General features: G+C 45.2%; 1 protein-coding gene across 7 annotated transcripts in view; it reads left to right on the plus strand.

Annotated features, from left to right (window-relative positions):
- The window catches only part of ADAMTS17 (ADAM metallopeptidase with thrombospondin type 1 motif 17), a 398,399-nt gene that overhangs the window by 284,983 nt on the left and 86,775 nt on the right, over positions 1 to 26,641 (plus strand). For 4 of the 7 annotated variants that reach the window (XM_069559121.1, XM_069559122.1, XM_069559124.1 and 1 more), the window contains exons 15-16: positions 7,671 to 7,791; positions 26,469 to 26,549. In XM_069559121.1, the coding sequence (XP_069415222.1) occupies positions 7,671 to 7,791; positions 26,469 to 26,549 (202 nt within the window). Of the gene's footprint in view, positions 1 to 7,670; positions 7,792 to 11,881; positions 11,951 to 26,468; positions 26,550 to 26,641 lie in introns of all 7 variants that reach the window. The other 3 variants (XM_069559119.1, XM_069559120.1, XM_069559123.1) reach the window with 1 other exon arrangement.

Here is a 26,641-nt window from a genome sequence, read left to right on the forward strand (position 1 = left end):
GTGTGATTACTGGTGCCAGACCTTTATCCAAAGCAGTGCTTACACCTCTGATGTCATACCCTGCATCCCTTTCACCTGATTAACCTCCCATAGCAACTTTCGGATTAAGCCTGTAGACTAAGCCACATGGTCACCCCTCTTCCATCCCAGGACTCCATTAACCCAATGGTTAAGGCAGCATAGCACACACCATGGTGGTGAAGAAAAGCAGAGGCCATCCTTTGACAAGAAGGCAGAAGTGGATGGAAGTTTTACTGAAGGAACAGAGGCCAAAGCTGGAACAGATGGAGAGTCACACCGAAAAGAAAGCAAGAAGCTTGAGGAAGTCTAGGACTTGGGAATGGAGGGTGGAAGTGAGGAGCTGGCTGCAAACAGTGAGTCACGGTTGGTGACCATGCCTGGCCTGGGACTTGGAGCTTGACAAGCTGTTAGGGAATTATCTTCAAGCTTTTTCCCAAAGTCATGTGATAAGCTGTTCAAGGGCAGCTGGAACAGGGAAGGGACCTCAGTGCTCCAGGGCAGTGCCCACCCTCTGGGACTAAGGGCAGAGTCCAGCTTCCCTCCTGCCTGGCCCGAATGGAAGCCCGCCACCCTGCATCCAAAGTGGTCCGTCACTTGGCCATCTGTGCCTCATTCATAAATACAAGTGGTCAGCCAGAGATCATCGGCTCCCTGAAGAAAACCAGCAGCAGGAATGAGAAAAGACCAAGAAAAACAAACAGGAAAACTGACCCTGGCAAGAAAATTGAGATAATTACAGAATTCTGTATGCAGCCAAATGATCAACCAAGCATGCAGGCAAAATAATTTTGGGACATGGAAGAACTCAGAAATTTTATTTTCCATGCATCCTTCTGAAGAAATGAGGTGCAGTTTAGCAGGACGAGGGTGAAGGCCAGAAGGAGGAAGACGAGCCCAGCAAGACTTGGTAGAGTGACCTGGGAGCCCAGGAGAGGCCAGGAGGGGTCAGCATCGCTGGCTGAAGGCAGCAATTAAATTTAAAGTAAGAAGTCAGTGATGTCCCTCTAACAGCAGAGAGAGAGGGGCAGTGGTTGGAAGATGGCCATTAAGCTGAAGAAAGGAAGTGCTTCTCCTCTCAGCCAGGAACATGAACACAAACGAGGACCACTGAAATCTGTGTGAGGAAGTCCCAGTTCAAACATGAGAAGGTGAAACGGCATGGTTGAGGGAATGCACTGTGCTGTCCGGCTGGTGGTGCAGAAGAGAAGGCAGAGGACTTGGTTTGAAAACCGAAGCCTCCTGTTCCCCCAGCTTGATGAGAGGTCGGCATTGGTATACTTTCATTGAACATGCGTTCTGTGCTCCCTACCACGCAGGCCACTGTGTTTGGGGTGAGGACAAGAACACAGGTTTATAAGACACCCTCTTTCCTAGGCTTATGGTCCATCTGTGGGAAGGTAAGACCGACTCGTGAAACCCTAACGACCACAGGTGAAGGTATGATCAAGAGCTGGTGAGAGATTGGGTTTAGAAAGAGCAGAAAGAACATTCCATGCGCTGGGCAGTATGCTGGGCGTGCAGTGCTCGGCAGGACCAAGAGGGTCCCAGTCCCCACACACGGTGCAGACGAGGAACATGTACACTCACAGACCCAGTCATCCCCTCAGTCTGGCCCATGTGAGGAGGGAAACAGGGTCATGGAAAGTAAGCTGTGGGTGGCATGGCAGGGCCCTGTGAAGAGATAGAGCTGGCCGGTGGAGACTTGGGGTGGGGCCAGTGCTCCTCGCAGGACGCAGGGGGTAGGCCGGGCCTTCCAGAAACAGGGGTGGGTAGTGGGAGGCACCAGGGCCCAGGCTGTGCAGGGCCTGGCCAGCGGCAGTGGGGCTCCGGGTTTCTTCTGGTGGTGGAGCTCGTGGGAGCAGGTGGGAGGCGGTGGGCCACAGTGTACGCCAGGAGGAGGAGGGAGAGCAGCCAAGGGGTTTGGATGAGATCAAGGAAACGCAGGCATGCTCACCAGGCAGTGGGGTCCATGGCCACGACCTGCTCAGGGCCACGACCCTCCCCAGTGAGGGTTAGTCCTGGAGCAGAAGAGAGAAAACCCATGTGATCAGCCCTTTGCTGAGTAATCAGGCCTCACCTGGGTAGTGGCCATGAGTACAGACAAGAAACAGACGCCGGAGGGGTCGCAAGCCGTGAGCCAGCACCTGAGTGAGTGTATCAAGAAGAGGACTGGAAGCGGCCTGGAGGGCTCGGGTCGGGGCTGGGAAGGCGGCCGTGTCTGTGAGTTCCAGGAGAGCGGGCGGAGGTGTCCTGAACTGAGAAGTCCGGGGCCGGCAGCTACAGAGGAGGAGCCGGTGTCTCAGGGTGGCCACACTGAGGTCAGTGTCCTGGCCGGAGAGTCAGGGGGAGTACAGATTTTCAGCAGACCAGCCCCCCGTGAGCCTGGGTGGGGGGCAAGTATGAGGTTTAAGAGCCGTCTGCACGTGAGTGATGGTTGCAGCTTAAGGAGAAGGTGACGTTACCAAGGAAAATCAGGAGCAGAAGGGGCACAAGAGCTACCCGCTTCTGCAGAGTCCAGGGCAAGAGAGGAGGGGGCAGAGCCATCCACGGGGCCCGGGAGAAGCACACAACAGGCTGCCGCCTACTCGGCCTCTGTCTTAGCATCTTTATTCCTGGTCTGGCACAGAACAGGCACGTGACCATGCTTTGGGTGAATGAATCAATGCACAGCACAGATGGGGAGTCAGATGCTAAAGAGTGACTGGCCAAAGATGAGGATGGAGACATGGTCAGTGGATGTGGTGACCAGGAGGTTATCTGTGGCTGGTGATCGTCCATCGACAGGGGCAGGATGCCGGGGAAAGCATTCAGGTTTTCTAGCACTGAAGTGGATATTCCTCACTTCTGTGCTGTTCATGGTCCATCCTTCCCCATCCTCCAGAACACAGCGCTGAGTACTAATGCTCTCCTGGGCTTTTTGCATGTTCCGTAGGAACTATCTTTACTGAAAGAACTTGTGCCTTTCCCGCCAGGTCCCAGCCATCCTGAACCTTTGGTTAAGTACATCCTGGACAGTGTCCTCCCCTTGGTGCCACACGCACCCTGGCTCGTCAGCAGAACAGGGCTCTGACCAACAGATGCTGACTAGCAACTGCTTTGAAAGCTCTGAAACGGGTAGCAGGTTTTCCTAGTGTATGTGGAAAAGTGATCCCTGGGATAGATGGGAAGACGCAAGAGTGAATTGTTTGGAGTTTCCTTTGGTTTTGTCATCTTGTCCACTAGAACACCAAACCTCATAAACAGTCATTAAATCTCCTGTGACAGTCAGCATCTGGGCGGGGGGCGGGGGGAGCAGAGAATCCAACCTCTTCCAAGTGTATAATGTGTTTCTTGAACTACGCTGTAGCAGAGGCAGGAAATACCACTGTTGGCAGATCTCCAAGTCTGGCTGTTGCCCCTTGGTTTTCAGATTCACTGCTGTTCAGAGACATGCATGCCCTGCCTTTAAATGCAGTTGTCATCTAAAATGATACCAGGCAGAGAGCACAGCATGCAAAACTGTCCCAGCCCCTGGGTGCCCCGAAGAATTAACTTGCAGGGTGACCCTGCCCGCATCCCTCTGTGTACCTGACCTGAGACTTCCATGGGGACAGACCACGACCTGCTGCAGGTGGGTCTGCTTGACATTACAGGCGAGCCCGCCTGCACATGGGCCTCTGCACTTGGCTCGTGTGCAGAGAGGGAAGATGTAGTCCTGCCTGCCTTCTCCTTCCCCTCTGCCTTTTCTGGAGAGGAGGGAGTCTGTGGCAGAAAAGGGAGAGATGACAATTACCTGTTGAGTCCTACTCTGCTCAGATTGGAGGAGGGGGAGCTTGTCCCACAGCCTCATAGAAGGAAGGTGGCCCAGGAGCAGGCTCCATCCATCCCAACAGGGCCCACCTCTCATCTGGGCCTGAGAGGTGAGCTTGGGTTTCTCCAACCAGAACAGAGGTAATTTCTGCAGCAACCCTCAGAGGCTGAGGTTAATACTCTCATTTTTAGAATGGGAAAACTGAGGCTCATATCCAAATGTGTAACTCTCCTCAGTTCATGCATTAGCATTAGCACAGCATTTTCAGAAGAGAAGCTGACTGCCCACCTGCCAGGTAGCTTTTCCCTAATCCAGAAGCCAGCTGGCTACAATCTGAAGTCATGTCTGAGGACACTTCTGTTCTGAGAGGTGAAGTTTTAACAGAAGAAGCTAGTTTTTAAGATTAAAGCAGAATGCTGGGTAAGGAAAGAAGAGAAAATAATGGAGAACCTTCCCCCTGTATCCAGCCTTTGACAGTTTAACACGGAAGATGCTGTGAGTCCTACAAACAAGGATGCTGAAGGTTCCAGATCTGGGTCTCTGCTTCCTGGGTGGAGACCTGTGAGTCGGAAGTTCTGAACAGCCATAAACCGGCATCCAGGTGATCTGTGAGGCCCTCACCACAGTGTTTTGGGATTTATAACCTGACATTCTGTCATGATGGAGTTTCCCATAAGTTCTTTACTTGACCTGAGCACCACTGTAAGTGCGCCCCATTTCCAAGAGCAGAGGGAGGCCCCCACATCTGTCGAGGGGTCCTCAGCCCAGAACTGCTTTGGCTCAGGGGCACAGCTCCAGTGGGAGCTCCAGACACAGGACCTTTCCTGACGGGAGGGGACACTTCTTCAGGACACGGGTGGGGGGGTCTCTCAGCAGTGGCTGTCTCCAAGAATGTCCCTCTCTGAGCTCCAAACCTAGCCCAGTGGTCTTCTATGAGGCCCTGGGCCTGCAGCCTCACCTGGGAATTCAGCAGCAACACAAATCCTTGGGCAATGGGTGAACTACCCAGGCCTCCAGGTGCCTGCAGTGTGCTGAAGTTTGGTGAGCTTGTGTTCCTGGGCCCAGGAGGTCATCTCTCTGTTCTGGACATTGACCACAGCTGGTCAGACCAGGAGGCATTGTTCCTTTAGCAGGTGCTGAGTGAGGACTGTGTGGAAGGGCCTACCATCTTGGTAGACTAATTTTAGCCCTCAAGAGTCATCACCCCAATGAAAATATAAGCAGGGGGGCTTATGTTTTGGAAAGGATGGTACAATACCTCCTGAGAGAAACAGATGCTGACAGTGGGCCCCTGGACTTACCTGTGAATAACCTGGACTCTCAGAAAAGAGGCGAGGGCTGGCTCCTTGTAGTCCAAGCATACCCAAGTGTTGCAAAGCTGCAGGGTGCCCAGCAGTCCTGTGGACAGTCTCATCTCACCAGGCCCCCAACTGATGGTGACTTCATCCCTGAATAAACAGAAATCAATTCCAAACATTGCATATTCTTAAACATTGGATCCCATGAGGTCTAACTCGGTGTCAGTTGGGGCCTGCTACTGAGCAAGCGTGCAGCATTCTTTATGTTATGTTTCAGGAGCAAATGGTGAGTATCACAGTGGTTCTCACCGTGGGCCCCCTACCTGCCTCTGCTTGTCCGGAGCGGCGGCAGTGTCTCCTGTCAGGGGAGCAGGCCCCCAAGGACACCTGGTGCTGCTCTGTCTATGCAGGGGCTTTGCGAGCATTCATTTGCACTGCTGCCCTTCCTTATTCTCACTTTCTTTTGCCCCCAAGATCCTTCTTTCAGGGGACTCTTGGGAGGGAAAGCGGTTTGATCATCTGGGAAAGTGGTGCCCTTCTTCCCAGTGACTCCCTTGTCCTGCTCCTCCCAGAAGCTCCTCCCATGCCTGTCAGTCTGGTATCCAGGTGAATTCTTAGTCTGGCAGATTTGAAATGCAGACTTCGCCTCCTAGCCGTGTCTCACCAGGAAACTTCATAGACAGAGGAGCCTGAGCGACTGAGCACATATTCACACACACAAGTGCACACATGCGCTCACACAGCCACATACACACGATCTCAGCCAGACAACAAGTAGCCTTTTGAAATTCTGGCATGGATTCTCCCCCAACATCTCCTTTTCCCAAAGGTAGTGTTTCTGGTGTTCTTTTAGCTTCCCTATTCTGAGCATTTCAAAATTCTCACAAACCCAGCATGCTCTGGGGAGAGGCCTGACCTTATCCAGAAGGTCTTACAGTGGCCTCAGTCCCAGGCTGGGGCCATCAGGGTTCCCCAGCCAGCCTGGGGCCATCAGGGTTCCCCAGCCAGCCTGGGGCCAAGAGGCAGGAGGTGAGAACTGCTCCTGGCCCTGCAGACACTCACTGTGTGGCCCCTAGGTTTGCCAGGTGCCTTTGGTGGGCTGGGGAAAGCTGTCCAGATCAGGAGGGCTATTAGCTTAGAGTATCCAGAAAACTTTTATCCGGACACCCTGACTGAGATATCAGTGGTACCTGCTCAAATCAGAGACCCACTATTGCTGAGCCACAGTGTGATTAAGAGAGTAATAGAAAACCAGTGTGAGAGGAGTCTAGAGCTAAGAGTACCTGGAGACGGGGAAGCCTCATTTGTGCTTCGTGTAGCATGCCACGGTGCCAGGGTTCTCTGAGTGTGGTCCTGGCCAGCAGCCACAGCAGCACTCGGGAACTTCACAGAAATAGAGATACTCAGGTCCATTCAGCCCTGCTGGATCAGAAACTCCAGGAGTGGATCCTACATCTGTGTTTTCGCCGCCCTTCTGGTGAGTTAGATGCACCTTGACATTTAAGAATCACTGCCCTTATGAAACAGAGGGTTCTGGTTCAGTGGGTGAGCTGCAGGGCCAAACCTTCGCCTCCAGGAGATTTGCGGTGCAGCTGGCTCTACTCCGTGCCCTGCCCCCGTGGGAGCGGGGACACAGAGGAAGAAGGGGTGCAGTCACCTGGGCCTGGCTTGTCTGGATTAGAACCCTTCATGGCCTGATGCAGGGTACAGGGCAGTGGAGACTCAGTTCTTGTTCTGGAATTCTTTACTCCAGGGGAGAAGGGTGGAGAGACATTTTAGCAATTTAACTAGCAAATAATTAAACACACCAGTGTTTACCGTAACATAAACTCAGGTATGTTATTTTGCAGACCATAAAAGTCTCATGAATTTTTTTTTTAAGGAGAAACAGGAATTCACAACCTTTTCCCACTTTTTATGAACTGACTGTGCTTCCCTGGGGCCAGCCAGGGTCAGGGTGACCCTCCTCTGCCCTCAGACAGGCCTCCTTGAAAAAGTTTGAGCAGCAGGGTATCTTCTTGGGCTAAATCCCCCTGACTGAGGACTAGGGGGTTCAAGCCCAGCCGGCCCAAGTGGGCTCTGGGATTCCCGACTCCAGCAGAAAAGTCACTATGGTGTCTGCCGTGTCTTCTGAGACTGTTGGCTATTCCAGCCGAGGCAGAATCACGGACTCACGCAGCTCCAAGGGGATCATGGGTCTTGTGAAACTGGCCGTGCCGGGAGGTGTGGGAACTGGTTTCCCTTCTCCCCATGGTCCCACCTTGGGCGGCTCTGGAAGGGCCTGGCCCGGGCCCCAGCCTGAGTTCCAGGCCCCTGGGCCTTCACAGATCCCTCCTCCCTAACAGACACTAACGCAGGTATTTGATGACTGTGTGGTGTAAGAGCAAACGTAATACAAGCTGGATTGTATTCTTTTTCTCTCCTGGTTTTAAAATATTTGCTTGGGCCTCTGGAGGTGTGAGCCCTCCCGCGCCAGCCTGCTGGGTCTCATGGAGAGTCAGCCCTGCAGGGCGTACCTCTGAGTGCTGCACTCAGAATAACCCAGCACTCTGCTTGTTTAGAAAATCGGCTGTGACGGCATCATCGGGTCTGCGGCCAAGGAAGACCGGTGTGGGGTCTGCAGCGGGGACGGCAAGACCTGCCGCGTGGTCAAGGGCGACTTCAGCCACGCTCGGGGCACAGGTGAGCTCGGGCCTCGGTAAAGGTGACCCCGGCCACTGAGAGCAGACAGGTGAGCACGGGCCCGAGGTGTTGCTGCAGCAACCGGACAGCCTGCAAGTGCTGTGCGTTTTATTGCCCCAAAGCCAATCTTAGTGGGTCCTCTCTTGCCCAGAGTCAATGATCGCTTGCCTTCCTTGCATCTTACATGTAAGGACTAGTTAATAATAGTTAGGGGGGCTTCCTAGGTGGCACAGCAGTAACGAATCTCCCTGCCATTGCAAGAGATGCAAGAGACGCAGGTTCAGTCCCTGGGTTGGGAAGATTCCCCTGGAGAAGGAAATGGCAACCCACTCCAGGATTCTTGCCTGGAGAATCCCCATGGACAGAGGAGCTTAGGAGCTTGGCGGGCTACAGTCCACGGAATTGCAAAGAACTGGACACAACTGAGTGACTGAGCATGCCCCCACAGTAGTATTTAGGGCACCCTGCACTTTAGTCTTAGGATTTCTGAAAGGCAGAGAAAAACATTATAGCCAGAATGACATATTTAGGTTCTTTGATGTGAATAGCCTGCCCCAGTGCTGTGGGTTGGCTCCCGAGGTCCTTTCTCATGCAGTGGCTCCCTGTCCCACCAGCCTCCCCCCACCCCCGCCCCCCTCAGCACGTGCCAGCTCGTCTGTCTGTCCCACATACAAAGGTGACGACAAAGACACTTGTCCACATCGTTTTTACCCACGTAAAATGATGAGGTTCTTTTCTGACTCTGAATTTTCCGTCAATAAAAGGATAACTTTTACACACATCCCTAAACATGCCTGAAGCCCCATGTTCCGGGAGGTCCGTGATGCGGCTGCTGGCTGGGGCTGCAGAGCCCCTGTGACTCCCGTGTCCCAGATGTAGCCCTGCCCCCGGCCCGGGCCTGGAGAAGTCGCAGGGTTCAGGTGATCAGCAGCACAGTCTTTCCGCTGGAACCGCTTTCACAGCCTGTGTGTGGGGGCTGCCTTGCCCAGAGGTGGGAGAGTTTCTGATCGCCTGCCTGGTGGCTGCCATCTTACAATGTCCAGGGAAGTAGCTGACACCCACTCAGCAAGAGGAGCACTAGGCGGGCAAGTCACCCGGAGGGCGAGTGAGTGTCCCTTCCCCTGACACCGCCAAGGATTACGGCACCAGGATAACTCGTTGAGTGGAGCTGAGCTGAGAAGCTTCTAATTCCCAGAGCTGCTTGGGATGGAGGTGTTTCAGGCACGTTCCCCTGGTACGGGGACAGGATCACAGTTCCCCGTCCCACCTGAGCGAGCAGAGAGGAGAATCCATGCACAGCCGCCTTTCTCTATTGGGACAGCAGCCCTGGCCTGGAGCAAAGGCTATTTCTAGACACCTCACAGAAAGGGCTCCTACTACACAGACACTCTGCAGAATCCTGACTGCCAAACCAGAGCCACACACAGGTGAGAATTACACTTCCGGCTCAGTGAGGACTGGTTTCTGGACTTGGAAGATGGGTGCCCAGGCTGTGGAACAGGCCTCTGGAGGGAACCTCTGCCTCCTGCCCGGCTCTGACGAAAGCCAAAGAAGCTGCCGCTGGAACGAGTCGGTGTGGGGGAGGCGCCCCCCAAAGCGGCACCATCCAGTGCAGTCGCCACAGGCCACCGACGTCCATTCAGATTTTCGATAGAATTAGTTTAAATGAAACCAAAACTTCAGTCCTCAGTCCCGTGAGCCACATTTCAGTGCCCCGTTGCCACGTGTGACAGGGGCTCCCACATTGACTGTCACAGCCGGAAGTGCTCCTTCCTTGCAGAAAGTTCATTCGGACAGCAGTGCTCTGCACCTTTGGGGACATCTGCTCTCTGTTTCGTCTGATGCCACTGTCCCTGTTTGGACTCCAGCTCCAGTTTGCCATGAGACTGACCTTGCCTCCTGCTTCACCTGAGCAGCAAGGCTGCTTAAGAACAGACCTCAGCTGCTGGCAAGTGTTTGTTACTGACTTTTTTTTTTTTAACTCAGCGTTAGAACCCTTTATGTTTATACACTGAATGTTGTGCTGAGCTCCAGTAAGCTGAACTGCAATTGCTCCATTCTGTGGAAGGCAGTCGAGCATAGCCGTGCCCACTTCTGCCCCCAGGCAGTTCTCAGAGCCCTAAGGAAGGTTCCACCATAGTCCTTCATAAACGACCACTGTGCACCACAGAGCTGCCAACCTCAAGAGCGCTTAGATCAGGACAGACGCACTGTCTTTCCCCACAGGCTCTAAGGCGCTTGTTGGCCTTTGGTCCTGGCTCGAGCACATCCATTCCTCCTATGACGGCAGCGTCCTTCTCTGCTCCCCGCATTCTCCACCCCAGCCTGTGCCTGGCTCTCTGCACACACACAGGGCAGGTGGACTGGAAGCCTCTGGAGGGGAGCGGTCCCCACCCTGACATGCGACTTAGTGCTCCTTCACTGGAGTCTTAGCAAACCTTCAGAGAAAGATAAGCTCAGTTAGCTTCACTCACCTCTAAAAGTTCTGTCCTGAATGCTTGCCAGATGTTACACCTTTGTTTTGAAGTCTAAAATTATCTTTAACAAATCCTAGGGACTGGGGTCTGTGAGCATCAGCTCATGTCAGTGTAGATTCTGTTTATTAAAGATGTGTGTAGAATGCTCGCTCACACATGGATGAGTCGCTAATTCAAGTTTCATCAGACACAAACCTCTAATCCAGTCCTGACATTCTGGAATGCACGTTCAAGAGATAATGCACACGGCCACCTGTGAGCCCACTCACCCTATGAACGCTTGTGTAGCACTGCCGCATTTTAAGCTTGAGTTGCAGAAATAAAACTGTCACTGAGTTGGTCACAGTCAAGGGAGGGGACCCTCGGGCAAACAGCTTGAGGCCACATGTGAGGTGGAGGGTGCTCTACTCAGCTCTAGGGGTACCATGGGGCCCTAAGTCCTGGTGGGGCTCCTCGCCCAGCCCTGCAGACAGATGAGGGTGGCCCCCACACCCTAAAGGATAAGTGGGAATTAAATGACAGTGGAGGTCTGGGAAGGACATTTCAGGCTGCAGGAAAAACCCAGCTTAGAAATGGCATAAAGCCCTCGGGTCGTGTAACATCTAGGTGACTCCAAGGGCAACTGGATGAAAGCAGAATCCTGTCAGTTTAGATACGAAGGTAACTTTCATCTCTGCCCAACTCTAAAGACAGGAGAGAGGAGGAATGCCTTATCACCCTGAGGGTGAATATCAAAGAAAATACCATACCCAAAAGATAAAGCAGAATCACATGCAGGATTTTTGCCCAATTATATGAAGTCCTGACCCTTGCCTGAACTCTTCTGGGTCCTTAACCCACATACTTGAGCTAAGGACCCCGAACTGACCTACACAGGGAGGGTGTCCACACCCCCAGGATGCCCCCCTCGGGTGTCCTGGAGAGGTCCCAGCGCAGTATCCTGAGCTGAGTGTTTGATTGCTCTCTGACCCCTTGCCTTCCTACTTTGAACAGATGCGGTCTTGGGCCACTTGGCTCTAGGGGAATCCACTTGAATTGGCTATCATATTACTTTTCTGATGGATGGGCTTCAGAATGCACAAGCCTTGGATTGAGTTGAAACAGCTGAGCTTCTTTTAATTTAGAAACTTGAAAATTCTTGATAGGATGCTTTCATTTCATTCATTAAATTGTCGTTTTCACATTATTGCGTGCTGCTCCTTGACACTTGAAAGGTGTCTGACGTCCATGGACACCCAGTCCAGGACATCTCTGGACTCAAGTCCCCACCAAGAGCTGGCCATGATGCCCCATGGGCTCCGAATCCCTTTGCACTGTGTCCTTGAAGAGAACCTTCTCAAACTATCAGTTCTTGAAAAGGAGAGTGATGTGATCTATCCCTATTGAATGTGGATAGATCCACATGTCACATGTTTGTTCAGTAATTACCTATAGAATCTGTACCTCATGCCAAGTTCTGAGCTCCAGTGTCTAGATGTGGGGCGTGGAGGTTCCATGGGGAATCTACCACTCTGTGATGGCGACAGAGCCACTTCCCTGTACTGACTGTGAACTATAGTATCAGTTACTTCAATATGCATGTAAACCAATTACCATGTCTTTCTTTTTCTCAGTCAGGAATAATCTTTGTACCAAAGTGTCCACATGTGTGATGGCAAAGGCCGTTCCCAGGTGTTTCTCATGTAAGATTCCAGCTATTCCGAGCAGAGCTAGTGGTGATATGCCTGGTGTGGGGCTCTTACCTCGCTTATGTGCCTGAATGTTTGCTAAGTAGAGTCAGTGGGAGGGAGTCATGTATGAAGCCGTGGATAAACACATATCGCTTATGTGTAATTTATGTGTAAGACTGATGACCTAAAGGAAAAGCTACAGAATAAAACCAATTCTAAGTCTATAAAAGATAAAGATTCATCAGATTAGGGGCCGTACAAAAACACATGTCAGTATGCCGGGGACACGTCTTCACTCTCCTCAGCCTCACCTGGCACTTTGGCAGAAAACGCTAAGATTTGCCAGAGAATGGAAGTTTCCGCATTACATGGCTGGGCTTTCCAAAAGGCAAAGGACACTTGACAAGACCCTCCTGGTCTTCGTGCTGGAGATAAAGGCCATGGCCTTGTCCAGCCCACCTGCACTGACCTCACATTCTGAGAACTGAGCCAGAATATTAGCCAGACTCCTGGGCTTCCCAAATCATTTTTGACTGGAACCAGAGAAACCATTAAGAATAAACATAAAGACAGTAATACTCTGACAAACAACTTTTGTAAATAGCAAAAACTAAAAACTTACACAAATGCCTCCCCATGCATTTTTAAAGATTATTACCCCTCTCCAAAGGGAAAAAAAAAAACCTTTTTTTTTTTTTCTTTTTGTACATGTTTGATACAATCGTTTAAAAGTGTCCCAGTCAGTGTAGCCAGGGTATTACCTATGTTCCATCATGGCACCTTATCAACTCAATGGTTTTCTTCCAAAGAAAGTTAATGCTGCTGAAACCTATAACAAGGGAAAAATATGATCTAAATAATCTACATGTAAAGTTCAGACAAAAGGTATTTTGCAGGGAAATGTGCTTATTGCCTTGTGATATTATTCAGAAAATTTGAGGCAGGTTGAAGATCAACATCATTTTAAGGTCAACATCATTTTGAAGTTCCTCCTGACTACTTGTCCTTATGGCAAAAATTACATGTTCTCCTAGAATAATGGCGACAGTATTAACTTTTATCCATGGCTTCCTCATGACACTAAATTGTGTCCCTCTAACTGGATTTCTCCTGCTTAATGGCAGAGACTAGAATGGAAATTTAAAAGGTAGTCTTGTGTCTTCCCTAAAGTGTGACTCTATCCTGTGAATTCCTGGGGTAAACTTCCCCCCTCCGTTTCACACCATCAAGAGAGTGATATCTGGCATCTGCAGAGGGGAGACATCTGGCATGAGGGATGGCAAGGTGCTTTGGGGCTTGGTGCTGGGACTCTTTCCCTGGCTGGCCACTCTTCATGCCAACCTTGGGCTGGGCTTTGGGCTCTGTCGGGGACAGTGCATGAGAGATGGTGTCCTTGGTTTGTGGACAGAGGCCCTGCTTTTCACTTCAGGGATTTTCTCTTTCGTTATTTCATCATTCCATGTCATGAGCAAAGAAGCTCATCTTAGAAGGAAAGGTTAGCAGAGCCCAAGCACAGCAATGCCCTGCCCCATTATTCAGGGATTACCTTTATTCAGACACAACTGCGCTGTGTGTCTGCCCTGAGCTCTTCACTGCCCATCAGCTTCTGTCCACCAGGGTACTTGAGAAAGGAAAGGAAACAGGTGCCTTTTCAGTGCTACTACATGTGCCAAATCTAAGCTTAAAAATAGGCCGATGAGCACACATCCAGTGCAGATGCCCCTTGCTGTGGAATGTAGAAAGTTAACTGGTTTGGACCTTAGCAAATACGTCTGTTGCCTTTGGTTCTGCTGGTGATGCTAACACCAAGATTTGTTAGGCACAGAATAGGAAAAGTCCATGTAACAGCAGCAATTTTCAGAGATCTTGTTACCAGGTCAGTTTAATGATTTAAATGGGAATTTCTCCAAAAAAGGTTTTAATCACCACCAACCCTGAACAATTTTGTGTTCATTTTTGATATTTCACTGTCTTCTATGCCTGGAATCCAATGAGTCTTCAAACTCCCCAAGAAGGAATACTTTTCTCTAAGAGAGATTTGTGATATAAAATCCATTGCTGTGATCCTCCAAGGTGTGTTTTTTTTTTTTTTTGCATTCCTGAAGCAAAAATTGTTTTTAATCAAAAAACCTTGCCTCACGCTATGAGGCTCAGTGGTAAAGGATGCAGGAGACGTGGGTTCGATCCCTGCATTGGGAAGATCTCCTGGGGAAAGAAATGGCAACCCACTCCAGTATTCTTGTCTGGGAAATCTCATGGACAGAGGAGCCTGGTTGTCTACAGTCTATGGGGTTGCAAAGAGTCAGACTCAACTTAGCAACTATACAACAACAGCACACTGAAAGGACTGGAAAGTGGAGGGGCTGTGCCTGCAAGTTGGTGCTGCTGCCCTTAAGTGAGAGGTGGTTGGAGGGGATCAACTGGAGGACCATACTCCCACCTGGTTCAAGAAGTCATCCTGCCTGCCTGGGAATCAGGGAGGATCAGGGCACAAGAAGTAGACAACTTATACCGAACTGTGTCAACATCTGTGAAGTCTTCCTAAGCATAAAACATTCATTTGTAGGCATCCAAGACTGGATCTTCAGTAACAATGCCAAAATATTTGCTATCAAGACTCAAGGACTCCGCTAAACTTTCCATCTGGGATGGCTGGTTGAACACAGGTGTTTATCTCCTTGGCTTCTCATGATCACCTTAAAATGAATGAGCAGGAACTTATTAAAAGGTCTAGGGAGAGTAAGCTCATATCAAGTGGATGTTCATATATTGTTTGAATGAGAATAAATAGATTTGGTTTAGATGTAGTAAATAAGCAAAGAAGCAAAACACACACTGCCACAGTTACCTTGGAGGAAAAAGGGAACACGGCGGAGCAGGTCCTAATACTCATACACACCACTGTCACTCACATTTTAAGGGTCAAAATAAGTTACATGGTCACATAATTTTAAGAGGTCAAGGAAAGGCATTCCTACCATGATTCCAGAGAGAGACCTGACAATATTTGGTGGCCAGCCCCATGACACAGCACCTCTAGCAAACTTCTCTGCCTTCTGGTATTTTGGTTGCCAACACGTGATATCATTCCCTAGCCCCTAACTGAAAGCCAGTCCTGATAAGCAGCAAACACCATCCATGTACAGTAGACTCCCTTATCCCTGGGGGGTATCTTTCATCACCCCCAGTGGATGACTGAAAGCATAAATGGTATGGGGCCCTATATATATTGGATTGGCCAAAAGGTTCCTTCAGGTTTCTACATAACGTCTTATGGAAAAACCCAAATGAATTTTTTGGTTATCCCAATACTATGCTTTTTTCCCTACAAATACACAACCTGAGATAAATATATATATTAGGCACAGTAAGAGATTAGTAATAACTAATAATAAAATAGAATGATTACAATACTATCCTGTAATACAAACTATGTAAACGTGGTCTTTCTCTCTCAAAATATCTTACTGTACAAATTTAATGCCTTTTCCATCTTAATTAAGCACTTAGCATGCACTGTGGCCGTAAACTTTTGCAGTTTGAGATGTGACAGCAAATTCCTTTTTACCTTGTGCACAGTTTTATAAATGGAAGATTCATTCTTATCATAGATCTTAGCAACCTAAGCATATGATTTTTTTTCCCCCTTTCTTTGTTAAGTCTAGAACTTTCACATTTTCACTTAAGGAAGAACTTTACAGCTTCTCTTTGGCATATGCAAATTCCAGCATCACTACTCTGGTGCCTTGGGGCCATTATAAAGTAAAATAAAGATCACTTGACTGTTGTGAAACCGCAAAAGTCAGTCTGATAAGAGATGGCTACTAAGTGACTAGTAGGCAGGTTATGGTTAACAAAGGGATAACTCACGTTCTGAGCAGGATGGAGTGGGACTGTGTGAGATTTCATCACGTTAGTCAAATGGCATGCAATTTTAAACTTATTGTTATTTCTGGAATCTTCCATTTAATATTTTTAGACTACAATTAACTGCAGGTAGCTAAAACTACAGAAAGTTACACTGCAGATGAGGTGACTGTATGTAGAGGCAACTCATCTGTGGCATCCTTCTCAGAAGAGTCTGCAACAAATGGGAGAGACCAAGATAACTGAAATGTGAAAAATAAGATAACTCAAATAATAGAAGTTCCAGATCTCTAACAACTATTCTTAGAAATGTTTGAGAAGTGATTTTACTCAAAAAACCAGTACAGAGTGCCATGAGAAGAAGCAATCAGAAAACAAAAAGGAGATCTCAATTATTAAAACTATGACTATCATATTAAAACCTTGGAATAAAAAGCACCATACATAAAGAAATGACAAATGACAGAAGAAAAATGAATGCAAGTCTAGTTAAGAGTTTCAGTCCAAAATATATTAAATACACATTAATAGATACAAAATAAATTTAATGGCTCTTACTTATCAAATAAAAACAATAAGCCAGTAGGAGAATGGACACCACTTGTGAATACGATACTTAACTGAAGAGAAAACACAAATGACCAATAAGTATATGCTAAGATGCAGAGCCACACTGATAATGAGAGAAATGCAAATTACATCTATAATATTATCATACTTTTTCACATCTTAGACCAGCAAATATCAAGAGGATTGATAATATCAATTATCTAAACATGTGGACCAACATGTATTCTCCTATAGAATTGGCTAACTTCTATATTAAGCCATTATGGAGAGCAATTTAATGTACATTTAACATTTAAACTGCATGTATATTTTTTCAGTAGACAGATTTATTATTGACCTCTGTGTCGAATAGAATGCAGGTGAGTCAAGACATTCTAGGTTTGGTTGTTTTTAGTTTTAGGCTAAAACTGTCAATATTTACACTTTCCCACTGTGGTAATGATGTCATCTTCACTCTAAAGTGCAATTAGAAAACAAGCTTCTTTCTCTAAAGCTGACTTCTTGGAAACAGTCCTAGGACTTAGCACAAAGCAGTAACTTTTACTTAAGAAATACTCAATTTGCATGTATGTTGAATGGAAACTCAATTTGCATGTATGTTGAACAGTTGAACAGTTCAGCAGTTCAATGAAGACCTACAAGACCTTCTAGAAATAACACCCCAAAAAGATGTCCTTTTCATTATAGGGGACTGGAATGCCAAAGTAGGAAGTCAAGACACACCTGGAGGAACAGGCAGATTTGGCCTTGGAGTACAGAATGAAGCAGAGCAAAGGCTAATAGAGTTTTGCCAAGAAAACACACGGGTCATAGCAAACACCATCTTCCAACAACACAAGAGAAGACTCTACACATGGACATCACCAGATGGTCAATACCAAAATCAGATTGATTACATTCTTTGCAGCCAAAGATGGAGAAGCTCTATACAGTCAGCAAAAACAAGACCGGGAGCTGACTGTGGCTCAGATCATGAACTCCTTATTGCCAAATTCAGACTGAAATTGAAGAAAGTAGGGAAAACCACTAGACCATTCAGGTATGACCTAAATCAAATCCCTTATGATTATACAGTGGAAGTGACAAATAGATTCAAGGGACTAGATCTGATAGACAGAGTGCCTGAAGAACTATGGACGGAGGTTTGTGACATTGTGCAGGAGGCCATGATGAAGACCATCCCCAAGAAAAAGAAATGCAAAAAGGCAAAATGGTTGTCTGAGGAGGACTTACAGATAGCTGAGAAAAGAGAAGTGAAAGGCAAAGGAGAAAAGGAAAGATATACCCATTTGAATGCAGAGTTCAAAAGAACAGCAAGGAGAGAGAAGAAAACCTTCCTCAGTGATCAATGCAAAGAAGTAGAGGAAAACAATAGAATGGGAAAAACTAGAGATCTCTTCAAAAAATTAGAGATACCAAGGGAAATTTTCATGCAAAGATAGGCACAATAAAGGACAGAAATAGTATGGACCTAACAGAAGCAGAAGATATTAAGAAGAGGTGGCAAGAATACACAGAAGAACTATACAAAAGAGATCTTCATGACCAAGATAATCACGATGGCGTGATCACTCACCTAGAGCCAGACCTTGAGAGGCATCACTACGAACAAAGCTAGTGGAGGTGATGAAATTCCAGTTAAGCTATTTCATATCCTAAAAGATGATGCTGTGGAAGTGCTGCACTCAATATGCCAGCAAATTTGGAAAACTCAGCAGTGGCCACAGGACTGGAAAAGGTCAGTTTTCATTCCAATCCCAAAGAAAGGCAATGCCAAAGAATGCTCAGACTACTGCACAATTGCACTCATCTCACATGCTAGCAAAGTCATGCTCAAAATTCTCCAAGCCAGGCTTCAGCAATACGTGAACCATGAACTTCCTGATGTTCAAGCTGGTTTTAGAAAAGGCAGAGGAACCAGAGATCAAATTGCCAACATCTGCTGGATCATGGAAAAAGCAAGAGAGTTCCAGAAAAACATCTATTTCTGCTTTATTGACTCTGCCAAAGCCTTTGACTGTGTGCATCACAATAAACTGTGGAAAATTCTGGAAGAGATAGGAATACCAGACCACCTGACCTGCCTCTTGAGAAACCTGTATGCAGGTCAGGAAGCAGCAGTTAGAACTGGACATGGAACAACAGACTGGTTCCAAGTAGGAAAAGGAGTACATCAAGGCTGTATATTGTCACCCTGCTTATTTAACTTCTATGCAGAGTACATCATGAGAAACGCTGGGCTGGAAGAAGCACAAGCTGAAATCAAGATTGCCGGGAGAAATATCAATAACCTCAGATATGTAGATGACACCACCCTTATGGCAGAAAGTGAAGAGGAACTAAAAAGCCTCTTGATGAAAGTGAGAGAGGAGAGTGAAAAAGTTGGCTTAAAACTCAACATTCAGAAAACGAAGATCATGACATCCGGTCCCATCACTTCATGGCAAATAGATAGGGACAAAGTGGAAACAGTGAGAGACTATTTTGGGGGCTCCAAAATCACTGCAGACAGTGACTACAGTCGTGAAATCAAAAGACACTTGCTCCTTTAAAGAAAAGTTATGACCAACCTAGACAGCTTATTAAAAAGCAGAGACATCACTTTGCCAACAAATGTCCATCTAGTCAAAGCTATGGTTTTTCCAGTAGTCATGTATGAATGTGAGAGTTGGACCGTAAAGAAAGCTGAGCACCAAAGAATTGATGCCTTTGAACTGTGGTGTTGGAGAAGACTGTGGTGTTGAGAGTCCCTTCGACTGCAAGGAGATCCAAACAGTCTATCCTAAAGGAAATCAGTCCTGAATATTCACTGGAAGGACTGATGCTGAAGCTGAAACTCCAATACTTTGGCCACTTGATGCAAAGAACTGAGTCATTTGAAAAGACCCTGATGCTGGGAAAGATTGAAGGCAGGAGGAGAAAGGGACGACAGAGGATGAGATGGTTGGATGGCATCACCGACTCAATAGACATGAATTTGAGTAAACTCCAGGAGTTGGTGATGGACAGGGAAGCCTGGCGTGCTGCTGTCCATGGGGTCGCAAAGAGTCGGACACGACTGAGTGACTGAGCTGAACTGAACTGCAGGTATGTTTGACCCAGCAATTCTCACAGCTGACATGTGTGACATTGTATATATGCATAGATAGACATGCAAAGCTGTCCATTGCAATTTATGATTTTTTAGCACTTTTGCAGAGGTTTAATTCACATACCATAAAACTCATCCATTTAAGGTGTACAATTCAAAGGGCTTTAGTAAATATACAGCATTCTTCAGCCATGACCACAGTCATCCCAGAAAGAAACCCCACACCGGTTAGCAGTCATTCCCCATCTCCCTCCTCCTACCCCAGCCCTAGGCAGCTACTTTTGTGTCTATGTGTCTGTTCTGGACATTTCCTATAAATGGTATCATACGATATGTGATCTTTGTGACTGGCCTTAGTAATTTAGTATAGCATTTTCAAGTTTCTTCCATATTGTATCATCTATCAGTGTTTCATACTTTATTTGCTAAATCATACCCATTGTAAAAATGGATTTCATATTTTTTAAATGTGAATGTAAAAATACATTCATTGCTTGGTGGACATTTGAGTTTTTTCTGCTTTGTTGGTTATAATGAATAATGCTGATATAAACATTTGTGTATAAGTTTTTATATGGACATATTTTTCATTCTTCTTGGGTATATAATACATAGGAGTAGAATTGGTAGGTTTTATGGTAATTTTATTTTTCCTGTTTTGAGGAGCTATCAAACTCTTCTCCAGTATTCCTGTACCATTTTACATTCCTACTAGCAGTAAGTGAGGGATTCAAATTCTCCACATCCTCTCCAGCACTTGTTATTGTTTATCATTTTTATTATAGGCATCCTAGTCAGTATGAAGTGTATCACATTGTTGTTTTGGTTTATATTTCTTTAATTTACTAATGATGCTGAGACTCTTTTCATGTGCCTTTTGGCCTTTCATGCATCTTCTTTGGAAAAATGTCTATTAAAATCCTTTGCCCATTTTTAAATTGGATTATTTGCCACTTTATTATTGAGTTGTAAGGTTTCTTTATAGACTCTATACATAGTTCTTTTATTAAAATGATTTGCAAATATTTTCTCCCAGTGTATGGGTTTGCCGTTTCACTTTCTTGATGGTATCCTTTGAAGCACAAAGTTTAAAATTTTAATATGATCCATTTTCTTTTTTTCCTTCTGTTGCTTGTGAGTTGCCAAAACTCAGCCTCTGTTCACCGGTGCTGAATAGAAATGCAGACCCAGAGTTTTGGATGAAGTAGAAAAGAGTGGATTTTATTGCTTTGCCAGGCAAAGGGGGCCACAGTGGGCTACTGCCCTCAAGACTGTATGACCCATGCTGGAGGGGATGATGAGAATTTTTTCAGTGTTCAAGGGCATGATCAGCTTGTGGACAATTCTTGGATTGGTTGCCATCAGGGTGAAGTTTCAAGCATCATCAGTTTTCTGGTCTCAACCAGTCTAGAGTCTGTGTTCTTGTTGATAAGCAGTTTTCATCTGGAGGGGTGTGTTTCCCAGACAACTTAGGAATGTGTGTCAAGCCTTTATCAATGTCATTCAGGGAAGTGGGAGTTCGGTGATTCTGATATGCGGCAGAATTACAGTCGGAATTGTTACCAGTTCCCTAGCCCAACAGCCATTCTTCATTTTCGCATCTTCACGTTTCCCAGTCATTAACTCTCGAGTCATCATTGTACTTCAAAAGACAAGAATACAGGCTCTTGTACAGTTTCACTTTTGCTATCTAAAAAACTAGTGCCTAATCCAAGGATACAATGATTTCTTTCAGTGTTTTCTTCTCGGAATTTTATAGTTTTAGCTCTAAGATTTAGGTCTATGACCAGTTTTAGTTAGGTTTTTATTACAGTTTGAGGTAAAAGTCCCTCTGCATTCCTTTGTATGTAAATATACAGTCATCCCAACACTGTTGAAACTAATGTTCTTTCTCCATTGAATATTCTTGGCATTTTTGTTTTAAGAAATCAATAAGGGACTTATTTCTAGAGTCTCAATTGTATTTCATTAATAGAAATATCTGTCCTTATGCTAGTACCACGTTGTCCTGATTATAGGAGCAGACTAGAACTTTGAAAGCAAGAATTGTCAGTCCTCCAACTTTATTCTTTTTAAATATTGTTTCAGCTAGTCTGGATCCCTTGCATTTGCATATGAATTTGAGAATCACCTTATCATTTTGGGGGGGAAAAAGCTGGAATTTTAGTAAGGATTTTGTTTAATCTGTAAATCAATTTCTAGGTATTCCCACCATGAACATGTAGCATCATTCTATTTATTTATATTTTCTTGAATATTTTTCACAAGGTTTCTGTAGTCTTTGGTGTAGATATCTTGTATATCTTTTATTAAAGTTATTCCTTTGTTTGTTTTTAATACTAAGTCAGATGTTTTTATTAATTTCATTTGGAAATGTTTAACCCTAATGAATACAAATGCAGTCAATTTTTGTATATTGATCTCATATCTTGCAACCTTGCTGAACCTGTTCTATCAGAGTTTAATGGCTTCCCTAGTATTTTTCTATATATAAAGTCTTGACATCTGCAGATAGAGATCATTTTACTTCTTCCTTTCCAATTTGAATGCCTTTTGAAAATCTTTTTCTTGCCTAATTGACAGAGAGAGAACTTTTAGTACAGTGTTGAATAGAACTGGCAAGAGCATTTCCTGAACATCCTTCTCCTCTTCCTGATCTTAAAAGTAAACCATTAAATATTTTACCATTAAGTTTGATGTTAGCTGTGGGGTTTTTATAAATGTTCTTTATCAGGCTGAGGAAGTTTCCTTTTATTCCTAGTTTGTTAAGTATTTTCATCATGGAATAGTATTAAGTTTGCCAAATGCTTTCTCTGTATCCATCGAAATGAAAAAGTGTTTTGTCCTTTTTCAGATAAATTACATTGGTTGATTTTTATATGTTGAACCAACCTTGAATTCCTAGGATAAATTATCTTTGACCATGGCATATAATCTCTTTTTATTTTGTTGAAATAGGTTGCTAGTATTTCATTGAGGTGTCTTGTGTGCATATTCATATATGATATAGCATATTTTCCAAAAGTGACAATTTTGAAATAACCTTAATGTCCTAATGACAGTTTTTAACTAACCTAAATCAGTAGGGAGTAGTTACATAAGCTACATTGCAATGTAAATGAAAAATAAGGAGAGCTATACATACACGGATAGAAGACATAACCTGCTTTTCTTAAAAAAAAAGTGGTATAATACAATACTCATAATGCTTTTCCTAACACATATAAAATATAGACAAAACATATGCTGTGTGATATTTTCATGTTTGTATTTGTGTAGACATCGGTATAAGCAGTGAAATATCTGAATGACTATACATCAGACTGATAGTGGCAGCTCCCACAGGGAATCGGAGTGGGATTTACCTGTATTAAAATTTTTATAATGGGGAAATGTACCTGTATATTTCTGTAAATTTAAAATACATAAATGTTTACAAACATAAAAATTAACTCATCGATACATGTAAACCCATGTCTTAACAAATTTTACTGTAAACTAAGGGAAACTTCTGTTAGCCCACAACACAGTCCTATTATTACCACACAAACATAGATGCAGTTGGTACAATTAAAACTGTGTCAGCTAACAATTGGTAATAAATTTAGAAAGAGAATTAGTATAGGATCAACACAGATATACTGCAATAGGAAAAGGAGGAAAGGGACAAGAACAAATGACCAGTTAAAGAAAACAAAAAACTCACCAGCAAAATATTACCGAGAAGCTGAAAATTATCATCAAACATTATTGCTATAAATTCCAAAAGTTGATTAAGTAATAGCCTCAATGAAAGAAGAACCCATTGGTAGGACACGAGAGCTCAAGGAGCAGCCAGTGAAGCAACAGAGGGAAGTGAAATGAGACTCAACTGAGGAAAAGGGCAGAGGAAGAGAATGAGTCCACTACAGAAAGTACGTCTGCATGGGTTCAAAGGACAGGGGCACTGCTGAGAACACACTGAGAAGCATGGAGGAGAGGACTGAGAAAAAGAGCAAAGCAAAATGGAAACAAAGAATCACAAGGGTAAGAAACTGAATGAGCATTATGGAAGAAAAAGGGTGTCAAACATAAATAATTTGGTATTCCTGAAGAAAGAGCGCTAACAAATTGATGAGATATATATATATATATATATATATATATATATATATATATATATATATAAATTATCAGTGGCAGAAGGCAATATATTTCCTTCTCCAAAGATCTTCACAACCCAGGAATCGAACCTGCATCTCCTGAATTTCAGGCAGACTCTACCAGTGAGCCAGCTGGACCATCCCATGGACAAAGGAGCCAGGCGGGCTGTAGTCCACAGGATCACAAAAGAGTTGGACATGACTTAGCAACTTAACAAAAACGTATATATACATATATATATGTATGTATTTATATATAGTGTATTTTACTATATTACAATTCAGAAGCTATAATTTTCTTTGAGTCCATCTCAAAGAGAACAAACTTGAGGCCAGCAAGAATTTATTGGAAAAACTGAAAAAAGGACACATAGTGAACACTAAATTAATTTTTAGGACTAAAGTAACTGCAGGAATTAGAGTGCAAAAGATAAACGTTGTAAATTAACAGTGTAGAAATGATTCAGTAAATCTTGAAGAGCAGTGTAAGAGGAGGAAGGGCAGTGTATTATGTTGATTTCCTCATCTTTTAATATCCAGAGATTAAACTAGTTTATAGCTGATAAGTCATGAATTAGAAGTGTAAATATAATTAAAGGTTCACAGGAAAACATCAGAATAAAAAGAGGTAACGGTGAACTAAAATGGATGGATGAGGGAAAAACAGAGCTAAGATACTGACCCACACACCATGTTAGCCATGAGAAGCGTGACTGCCATTAAACTGCTCGGAGATCTTTATGGTGTCTAGGAGAGAAACAGTATGATGATCTCAGTGGATGCAAAAAAGCACTTGATTAACTTCAATACCTCTTCATAACACAACTCTTAACAAACTAGGGAAAAAGAGGACTTCCCTAACCTGATGAATGATACCTATCACATTCTCACTGCTGGCATCATTTTCAGTGGGAAAATTCCCTTCCTCCAACTTCACGAATAAGACGAGGATGTCGCTATCTCATGTGGCTCACAATGTGGTTTTGTAAGTTCCAGCCAGAATGGCGAAAGGAGAAGAAATCCAAGGCATAAAGATCAGAAAGGAAGGAACAAAACTGTCGTTCGGTTACATCTCAGTTAGCAACATAGAAACCCAGCTAAAATACACACAGTATTATAAATGATAAGTGCTAGAAAGACAGCCAACTACAGAATATATTGAGTTGGCCAAAAAGTTCATTTGCATTTTTACGGGAGTCTTTGACCAACCCAATATCTTATAGTATCGATATACTTCCTACCGTATCCTTTTATAACTTTAAAATTTTGTACCTTGGGTATACACATTGCCAGACAAAACTCTTAGTTATTTTAAAGTTGTCCCTGATCTTTTAAAAACTATATACAATATTCTGTTGGCATAAAATGATGTGCATATGTTTCTATGCATTAAAAGTTGCTGAAAAGGCTGGTCATCAAAAATAAGGGTAATTTTCAATGTAGTACGGTTTGTTTGTAGTTTTTCCCCTTTTGTTGGTTTGAATTATCATGTACTATATTTATAATGAAAATTGAACCATGTTTACTACGAGAAAATGAGGAAATTAACTCCTCAAAATAGATATTTCCATAATCTTTATATACTTGGGCCAGAAATTTCTCATTTTAAAAACTCCCCTGCTGATTCTGATGATCACATTTGGAAACCACAGGGGTAGGAATTATCATCTAATTTGGGACCATCAGCTAAATTGCTGAAGCAAATATATATTACCTTTGTCTAAAACCCAAATGTAAACCAAAACCAAGTGATTACCAGCCTACATTTCAGAATCTCACCATTATGTTGGGCTCATTAATTGACACAGTTGCCCTGTTAACCAGGCTTTAGCCAGCCCCTGACTTCCTCCCTGGCAGCCTCAGTCATTTCCTTCCAGAACTTCACTAACTACCTGCCTTATTGGGCATGTGTGGGGTCAGAGCATGGGCCTGACCTCTGAGGGACCCCATTATACTTGGAAATACTCAGGGAAATGGACAAAAGTATACACTGCGGTGGTTTCAGAAAAGTCCAAAGGGCAGTGAAAGCAGGAAATGATACCTGGTGATAGGGCAGTGGTTCTGTCATAGGGTAAGTAGCCCGGTTTCTGCCGTCATCCCGTAGAACCAGGGACAAAGTACAGCAACGGGGGAAGGAGCCCAGCAGATGGGGTGGCCAGGGACATCTGGCACCCGTGCTCCAGGGCGGTGCTCTTCACACAGAACTCCAGGCTCGCAGTTCACTGGGGCTGCCGCAACCAAGCACCACAGGGAGGCATGAATAAACAGGAGACACACACTGTCCCAGTTTGGGGGCTAGTAGTCTGAGATCGATTGTTGGCAGTATTGGTTTCTCGTGCAGCTGAGAAAGAACCTGTCCCATGCCTCCCTCCTGCTTCTGGTGTTTTGCTAGCAGTCTTCGGCTTGTCAGAGGCGTCATCTTGATCTCCACCTCGTGATCACACAGAATTCTCCCTGTGTGCATGTCTGTCCAGTCTTCCTCATGTTATAACTGCATCCTATGGGACTGGGGGCCCACCTGCTCCAGTACGGCCTCATCTTAACTGATTACGTCTGCAACAGCCCGGTTTCCAAATAAGGTCACATTCTGAGGTCCTGGGGCTTAGGACTTCATCATATGGATTTGGGGGTGGGAGGGACCTAGTTCAACTCATAACGCAGGCAAATGGTGCTCTCCGGGATTTGGGCAGCCAGGATGCTCTGGCTATAGAAGAACGCTTCTTATTAGTGGACCAGCTTGATTTCTCAGAGCTCTGAAGTCACCTTGGGGGTGGAGCAGCGGGTTTTGGTGGGGGTTGCTGTGAGCCTCTAATGGTGGGTGGAGGTATGTTGGTTCACCTGTGTTTATCTGTCACTACAGGTTATATTGAAGCTGCCATCATTCCAGCCGGAGCTCGAAGGATTCGTGTGGTGGAGGATAAACCTGGCCACAGTTTTTTGGGTAAAACGAAAATGTTTGACTCATAGTTTATGTTCTGAATGTTGATTTGGACGATCGAGCTGCTAATTTGGGTCAGCAAAATGCTGACACAG

The sequence above is a fragment of the Ovis canadensis genome, chromosome 18 (assembly GCF_042477335.2).
Source record: "Ovis canadensis isolate MfBH-ARS-UI-01 breed Bighorn chromosome 18, ARS-UI_OviCan_v2, whole genome shotgun sequence".
NCBI classification, from domain to species: Eukaryota; Metazoa; Chordata; class Mammalia; order Artiodactyla; family Bovidae; genus Ovis; species Ovis canadensis.